Raw genomic sequence first — 9,108 nt, 5'->3', positions numbered from 1 at the left:
AAATGCAACAGAACACGTTATCTTTCATGGTTCACACCTTATTATTGTGAAAAAAAATATCTACTGAAAAGTCCACTGAACATTTACATTAAAATACGACTAAAACAATAAAGCAGAATTTCAGTAACATGCTGTACTGAACAACTAATACAACATACTTACATGCAAGATAGTTTTGTTGCCATATTCTGCAATGAGGTGGCATTGTAAAAGACCATCTATTGAGCACGTTTTTCTTCACATAGTGGATTATTGGGAGTGGACTACATAAAGTCCCAAAACGGACTATCCAAGATCCTGTACGTCACACACTTCCTTCATCCACTTCATAGGTAGGCTACCGCAACAAACCTGAGTAGTCAACACGGTTGCGCGTCAACGAAACAGTACGGAAACAAACTAAGCAAACGGGAATGACTGGTCTTAAAATTACATTTGGTACTGAAACCGCAGTAATAAAGAATGGCACGAAGGACCGCGTTGCTCATTTGAACCTTTCAGTTTGTCCCAGAACGGACAAAGCCAGTTTTCTTCTTTTTCTTAGCCTATATATTTTAAATTATTGCTTTGAGTAATTGCCACTGAATTATCTTGTGTTGGTGTGTGAGTGTGTGGATATATATCGGAACAACTAAACAACGTTTACTACTAGAAATTCAACAATGAATTCATTTCGCTTTGCTTTCATATGCAGTTGTGCATTATTTTTTTGGATCGATAAAATCTCGGGCGACACCAAAACAGACAAACCGAAGCCGAACTGTACAGAAGACTTCAAAAAGGGGCGAGAGGACTTTGTTCTAAATACGGAAGAATCTGTAAAACAAGGCGCTACTTACATTGCAAACCCAGCTGCACAAGGGCACAACGACTGTGTGAATTCATGTTGCCAAGAAAGAAACTGCAACCTGGTCTTGATAGAAGCCGGTCCCGAGGAGGACTCTGTTAGAAATTGTTTTCTGTTTGATTGTTTGTATAGGAATAAGTTCATTTGCCATTTTGTGAAAAAAACAGGCTTCAGGAATTACATTATGGACTCTGTTTATAAGCATTACCTGGCCTGGCCCACTGCACTTGCTGGTAAGTAACAAGTCTGTATGTGTTATGTGGTCAGGTGTGTAATGCTGTCACACTTTCCTTAGAGATGTGCCTAAGTATTTGCATGTGTAATTGAAGACAAGCATAAGGCAGTTCAGGCCAAATGTCTAGTTCTCAGATTCTACATTTTATTGTAAAAGTTTACAAAAATATTTATTGAGAATTGCAAACTAATTATTCATTAATTTAAAATGCCACCTGCCCAAGATTTTGGGACAAGTATTTGGATTATCAGATAGAAAACAACAGTGGTTAAACTGCATATTCTCTGTGGTAGCTGACTGGCATCTTTGTAAATACATTTTTTTTTTGTGTTCTAGGTAAGGCGGACAAGCCTCCCATAGCAAATGCTGGGCCAGACCTGGTGGTCAGGCCTGGTCATCTTGTCACTCTCAATGGAATTGAGAGCTGGGATGACAAAAAGATCATTAGCTACAAATGGGAACTTCTCAGTGGAAACAACTCTGTAGTGACAGAGGTATGTTTGCATGTTAGCTAAACAAGCATTTTAATGTCATCAGGTGGTCTGAATCAAGATATTAAGGTGTAGACCGATATCTAGAAAATCTGAGTTGTGAAAGATGAATATCTGATTTTCTAAATGTATAGGTTTTACATTTTTACATGTTTACATTTTTATCCATGGGTGAGTGTAAGAATATTCCTGGTTCTGTATGCTCTAATTTTCAGGTAGTGAACATGTTTATAATGGCCAATCTAGACCATTTTTTTTTCTTACTGGATTTGGACCTTCAGGCAAAGCTTATTCATGAATTTAGTTCTTGGTGAACATTGCCTTTTATTTAAAAAAAAAAGTCTTCTCAGAGGATATTACATTTATTCAATGATTCTATGACCTGACCTGGTTTTCTACAGAAAACAAATCTGCCAGATCAGCTGGTGTTGTCCAACCTACAGTCTGGAGTTTACAACTTCCAGCTTAAAGTCACTGATTCAGCTGATCAGTCAGACGCAACATCAGTCACTGTGCTAGTTCTTTCAGTGGAACAGTCTGAGCGTGAGTATTTACACTCCAGTTTTTATGCTCTTTATTTTTCTGTATGTTAGTGTTAGTAGCTTTGCTTAAAAACAGAACGTTTACAACAACTTCATATACAGGAATTTTCTCCCTTCAGTGACAAGCACACAAACATCTCCTCAAAGATGTCAGTGCAGATTATTTGTTAGCTGCAAATAAACAACAAAGTGACGTTAGAGTAGCTTCTAATTATCTAGCCAAGTTGCTGTTTGGGCATGTAAAAATCTACCCCTCCCATCCTGTATGGGTAGAACAGGTTTGACATGTTGCAGTGTATTTAGAAACCTTTGTTTCAAAACTTGTGTTGTGGGGTACAAAAAGTGTCATATCACACCCCCAAAACAGAAATTGGTACAGATTGATGACCTCACAGTATTTCATCTGTTGGTTAGAATTGGGTGGAACTGCACACTAGTGTGGCATCAGAGAGCTTGAGATGTAAACAAAGAAGGTATAGCAGGAAACAATGAGCAAAGATGTATTGTGAACTTTGGCCTTAATGAGTAAGAGAATTTGACTTTGCTGTTTGCAGAGCTTTGCTGTTCATAAATCTTAAAATGATTGTTATCAAAAAACCCAAAATGAATGTGGACATGTAGACAAATTGCAGGTTTATTCACTGCTTCACCAAGCAATTCATGCAATTGGGCCTATTTGTTACATGCAATTGAACCTAACTGAAAGGGAATATCTTACAACAAACTCACTTTTCTCAGTATGTGTTTATACAAGAAACTGTGTAATCTTTTGTATGCTGTTACACACACGCACACACACACACACACACACACACACACACACACACACACACACACACACACACATACACCCACACGCATGTAAAAACTGCTAGTAAATTTCACAGACCATATCTTCTGTTAAAGGTTAATCAGTTCTTGTTGGCTTTAATTTGAAATACTTCAGTAAAAGTTACTTTTTAACACCCTGATTCAAATATTTTTTAAATGCTCCATCTTAGTAGATTTTACTCAAACAATGAAGAATGACATTAAGCTTTTTAAAGTGTATGAGGCTTTTAAAAATGTACAAGCATTTGAAGAAATTTAAAATGCACACTGCAGGTTTTTACACACTAGTCCTAGTCATATCGTAACAATGCATTAGTAATGTTTACTTGTCAAGTATTTTTATATTATAATATTAGGTTTTTAATCTGTTGATAACAAAGAGTTCCATATATTTATATGAACAAAAGCCACTAACATGACAAGATTATAACGACTTCTTTTATTGGAATGTATTCTCCCACCAATAGAAAAAATAATAGTTAAAAGTTTGGTTGAAAGGAGTAAAGGAGAAAATTAAGAGTATGGAGAAAAAAATGACATCTTTCAAACTGTTTCTGAACTCTCACTCAGTACTTAAAAAGCAAATACAATGTGTAAAAGTGTAAGTATTAAGTCTTGATCTATGTGCACAACTTACACTTTCATAACCAGTTTTCTTGGCAAAGATAAAGAGTTGGTGAGCATCTTGACACCTAGGGAAGGAAAAATAAATATATGTGTGAATTTGTAGGTGGGTTTGTACAGTATTTGAAGGTTAATCATGTTTGTATGTCTTCAACCTACCTTAGTCAAATGATGAGAAATGATAAGAGAATTGTGGAATGCATAGATTGTCCAGCTATTACTGCTAAAGCAATGTACACAGTATGAATTATGAGAATCTAGAATAACAAATTAAATTTAGGACATTTTAGGAGCTTCAACTAAACTGCAAACCAAAGGCATTGCACATATTTTGCATCCATCCAGTTGTACTCATATCTAAACGAAACAACAGTATTATGTTGGTATGTGAAAATAAATATTAACAAGGCAAATATGCTCAATTTAGCAACCCATTGTAGAGTTGTAGGTGTCACTAATGAAATATGTGTTGATCATCTTAGCATCTACCTACTGAATAATCAGCTGGTGTTGCTTATCATTTCTCTTTCTTTCACATATGCACACAGGCATATCATTAACTTTAGAGAATGAGAGGGCTCAAAGTGGAGTTTGGGTTATTGTAATTTAATGTAATTTTAAGCTCACTATCAACCATGAGGTCAAAAAGCTAAAGGGGACCTGAGAGCTAACTTAGTTTATTAATCCTCTAGTAATATTATACATACTACACATATTACATATTAGTAATGGTCCAGTATAATATTTCTTAGGACTAATACAAGTACCTGCTTACCGATTTTCAGTTATCTACAAGCATCCGCTCGCCAGAAATCCCACACTGAAGACACTATGTTTTTCGAGTAAATTTCAACAACATGCCTGTCCTTTTAGTGGCCTTTTAAAACATTTTTCCGGAATAAGATAACTTCAGATTTTGTCATAGAAAATTCAATTACAATCAAAACAACTGTGTGACATGTTTAGATGGTATATAGAATGTTAGTAAAGTTCTTTCATTGTGTGCTCACTTCTTTGCGTAAAAACATGCATTCGGTTCCTTAGTAAGTAAACCTAAACTACGTAAACCTTTGGTTAACAGAAAATGCACATTACTGACGTAAAAGCGTTCCTGAATAGAGCATTAGACCCCCCTTTTTCTATTTTAGATTGATTTCTATTGGCCATTGCAGCGCCATTGTCTTCGAGTGACAGCAATTCTCACCTATGTGTGGAAGGGGAAGTGGGCGGGAGGATAACTAACATTTACTTCCAGGCATTTCCAAGTGTTTCCAGGGCAAGCGGCGTGATTAGCAGCTGTTTCATCATATAGAGGAGGCTTAGACGAAAATGTAGACCCGCCCCCCCCAGTTGCCTGATTTAGTCATCCCTTTAATGTTTAAAGGTCTGCGCACCGTGTGCTGTCAGTGCTTCAGTGTTAACAGATATCCTAGCGCATCGGTTTGACGCTGTTTGGCGAAACTCGTACAACCATAAGAATGATTTGATCGCCAATACTTTTGGACATCATGGAAAGGAAGAGGCTTATTTTAGCTGAAATTTATGTGGAGTTGTTTGGGTGCTGCTAGCACAGATTATCTTAGCTGCTAGCATGGACCAGCTTCGAGGTTTGCATAGCAAATAAGTGGATGTTTCCATTCACTGCTGGAAAAATTCAGTCCTGCTACAAATCGTAAGTATAAATGAGAAAGTATACCATTTCTTTACAGTATTACAGCATTTACAGTATTTTCCCCAACATTTACAGTATTAGCTACAGTATTTTCCCTTAATGATGTTAACAATGATGCTATGAAGCTAATATTGTTGTAGAACTTACTAAAGTAACTTACTGTGATGTTTCCAAAAGAAACATGCAAACTTGATGTATAGTGATTAATGACTTTGTGTGCATTTGGAGAGGTTTTTGGACACTTCGGAGAAGTCTAGGACACCTAGTGGAAAACATTGAGTAGCTAGTTAGTCATTTCATGTATATGCTCAAAACTGTTCAATATATTACACAAGACCCTGGTGAATCAGAAAATGCAGAGTATAAGTGAAAATTAATTTCCAGCATCAATAGACACATTATACACCAAAAAAATCAAAGGCGTTTTATGTTTTTTTTGACATTTTCTTCTGTATTAGATGAGCTCAAATGGAACCTAAATGATGGACAAATAAGCCTGAATGTGAATGGATGTCTAGTCCCAAGTGTCTATTTCAATTTGAATCATGAATGATCATTGTGCTATGTGTACAATTTCAGATACCCAGTGTTAAATTGAACAAGTACAAATCGTTCAAAAAAGAGTTTAAAAATTTTGGTGCATTAAGAGCAGTCTAGGTCCTTTGTGAAGTTTTCAACTGCAATTCTGACATCTTATAGATAATGGACATTAGAGATTAGTTTCTCAAATGCAGCTAATCATTGAGGCTTTTCACAATTCATTCTGGATTTTGCTTGCAGTCAAAATAGCAAATGCAGATCAGGCTTAATTTTCTTAGGGTGTGGTAAACCATCCAACTTGATGTTTATTTCTGAAATACATTGGCGATATAATCCATGAAGCATAATAGCATAAGATGAAAAAAAAAAAAATAGCATAATCTGCAAATATGGTGGCCATTTCCTAAATCCTATAAGATACTCATATATCTAATATATACTAGGGAATAACATTTCTGATTGCTTTTAACTTGCTGTAAATGTATACATTTACAGCAAGTTAAAGTTAAAATCAAAAAGAAACTTTCATTATGTGTTATCTTGCCATCCAATGGTGAACATTAGAGGATGGTTTCAAGATTTCTTCCTGTTACTTTCAGGCATTGTTTCTCTGTTGTCTTGGCTTGGCTTGATCATTAGGGGCCTAATCATGGATATCAAAAAAAAAAAAATTAATTTTTTTTTATTACTTCCATTAAACAATTCACATTATTTGCAACTGTGGCTGACTCTAATGTTTCAGCATAGGATGATTTTGGAATGAGAATGAGTTGGTTCCTCTGTATAAGTGCATTGTAGAATGGGCTACACATACGTTTCGTAAGGAGTTGAATGTAACTGTTACTATCAGATTCAGATATTCTCCATCTTATTTGTTAAGATGTAACTCTGTACAGATTAGAGTGAATATTAGTTGTATTTGCAGGCTAAGGAACCAAATGATGATGATCACATTATTAATGAACCATGAGACATTTTTAAGAATGATTGGGCCAGATTCATAAAACCTGACAATAACTGTTACACCATGCAAAATGTGTAAAATTATATTTATTTCCTATTCATAAAGTCAGCTTGGCAACAATTAGTGTACCGGTGTCAGTTTATGGTATATGGTAAATTCACCTCTGCCTAAGGTGAAAGCCAATCAAAATCATTGAGGCCATACCATATACAAACCTCATATAGTATTTGTCAGCCAAGAAACAGATGACTGACTAACCACAGTAGTACAAGTTGTCTGTTGTATGAAAATTATGCATCTGTAGCCTTCACCAAGATGGGAACTGTATGTTGCACTGAGTTATTGACTTCTAAATCATGGCAGAGCAGCAAAAGGTTCTCTCTCCTATAGGTCTTTATAGTTTCTTCCTCTGTAAACAATCCACATGTATCAATCAGCATGTGTGTTAGTGCAGTGCTATTTGCTGTTATGCATTGGAAAAATGGTTTCTGTGAAGGAAAGATCAGGTGACTGATACCACCTGTTGTTTGTTTTGACAATTTTTTTCTCTGTACATGCTTCTACACGTGAAGTTCCTTTTTGCCTTTGTGTCTAAATAGCAAAATGAGAGATACAGAAATGTAATTAAGAACAGAAAAGAACTGCAAACAGTTGGTCATTTTAGCCATTCCAAAGAATTCAAATACTGCATCAAGGTTTTTAAGTATCAGCATGTAGTGGAGTACATTCATCAATATTCTTCACTGTATTTGTATTATTTTATATTTACTACTAGTTCAGTGTTTGACCCCCAAAAAAGATGGTCCCTGTCGAGGATCCTTCTCTCGCTGGCACTACAATGCTGCATCCAACAGATGTGAGGAGTTCACTTTTGGAGGCTGCAAGGCAAACAAAAACAACTACCTCTCTCACCAAGAATGCTCTGATGCATGTAATGGCACCTCAGGTAATAGAAATCCCAAAAGTTTTGGTTCTTTCTAAGTGACAAGGTGGATAACCTTTTGCCTTGCAGTAAGATTTAATGTAATACAAACTAACTGCCCTATTCTAACCTGTTATCTGTTTTGACTGGCTATAGTGTATTTAACAGTGAGATTCGCTTTTTCTATCAGCGAATGACAATTATTGTTATTTATTTGTAGGGACTCTGGAAGGGAGGAAAATTCAGGTATTCACTGAAGGTAATTTTTTATTTTATGCCTTTTAAATAGGTGCAATCTTGTCACCACAGTTGCTAAGAGTTGTAGCAGTCTGTAGTGAGTGACAGAGTTGAATACTACTGAAAAATGTTTGAGTAGCAAATGAAGTAAAGACAAGAAATAGGACAGGACTATAAAAATGTATATAGTCAGGGACAGTCAAAAATGCAAGGACAAACACATTTAAGGACATTGTAAGAACAAATGCATTCTAAGGCATTGCAACAAACACAAAAAGACAACAGGTGTAAGTACTGCTTAGTAATGAAAGTGAAACATGGAGGAGATGTTAATTAGAAGAGGGCGCTGGAGATGTACAACTCACACAGTGTGACATACACTACAAGTATGTGTAACTGTACCTGATATTTTCTTTATCTGCATTTGTGAACTATAGTGTGTAGCTCACCTTGTAGGGAGGGCCAGTTCACCTGCTCCAACGGCTGCTGCTTGGAAAAGGGTTTGGAGTGTGATGGCCAGAGGCACTGCAGTGACAACTCAGATGAGGAAAGTTGCCAGCACTGTGAGATCTACTGCACCTATACCCTCAGATTTTTACTGTGGATATGAATTACTATAAAAAGTTAATTTGGAATGAGTAGTTCTACTTCAAATTTGAAAATGACCCCCCGTTTTCATTGTTGTTAATTAACGTTTTTTGTTATGTTAGTGAACAGTTCCCTTGCCCAGTTACTGAATATTGACATGAATGAAGAGAAAGGTGAGTTTTATAAGAGGGGGAATTATTTAAAATGTCATTTACATTTTACATTTAGCTGGTAGTTTCATCACAGTTGAGTAACTTGTAAGTTATAATTTCATTATCCAAATTCATACAAAATTGGGTTTTTAATCATTATTTAAAGCTCAGTTCTGCATTGCCTGTGGAACAGAATTGAATAAATGGTTAAAAAAAAAGGCAAAATATGTCTTCTTTCTAAAACACCTGACTAACTGGTAACATCGCTGGTGACTGCTATCATCAAGTTGTCCCCTGCTGCAGCCTGCGTTGCTGTTAAATATAGATTAAATATAGATTGGTTTCTAGTGTCATGTAAAGATATGATTCATTGTGAAGTGTCTATTGGTTGTTCCAGCGCGCTGTGTGGATCCCCCGATCACAGGCCCCTGCAGAGCCAGTATGCCACGCTGGTACTATGACC

General features: G+C 36.1%; 1 protein-coding gene across 1 annotated transcript in view; it reads left to right on the top strand.

Moving 5' to 3' along the window:
* The first annotated feature begins 340 nt into the window (after positions 1-340).
* LOC113574350 (kunitz-type protease inhibitor 1-like) overlaps positions 341-9,108 on the top strand; it is a 10,698-nt gene continuing 1,930 nt past the window's right edge. The window contains exons 1-8 of the mRNA XM_027005189.3: positions 341-1,080; positions 1,419-1,576; positions 1,975-2,116; positions 7,522-7,692; positions 7,889-7,927; positions 8,343-8,468; positions 8,616-8,666; positions 9,043-9,108. The exon at positions 9,043-9,108 is cut by the window's right edge and continues 105 nt beyond it. Of these exons, the coding sequence (XP_026860990.2) occupies positions 663-1,080; positions 1,419-1,576; positions 1,975-2,116; positions 7,522-7,692; positions 7,889-7,927; positions 8,343-8,468; positions 8,616-8,666; positions 9,043-9,108 (1,171 nt within the window). The 5' untranslated portion in view covers positions 341-662. The remainder of the gene's footprint in view (positions 1,081-1,418; positions 1,577-1,974; positions 2,117-7,521; positions 7,693-7,888; positions 7,928-8,342; positions 8,469-8,615; positions 8,667-9,042) is intronic.

Source organism: Electrophorus electricus, chromosome 7, assembly GCF_041902795.1.
Source record: "Electrophorus electricus isolate QZ-2024a chromosome 7, ASM4190279v1, whole genome shotgun sequence".
Taxonomy (NCBI): domain Eukaryota; kingdom Metazoa; phylum Chordata; class Actinopteri; order Gymnotiformes; family Gymnotidae; genus Electrophorus; species Electrophorus electricus.
Note: the sequence above shows the minus strand (reverse complement) of the source record. Positions and strands in the feature narration are given on the sequence as shown.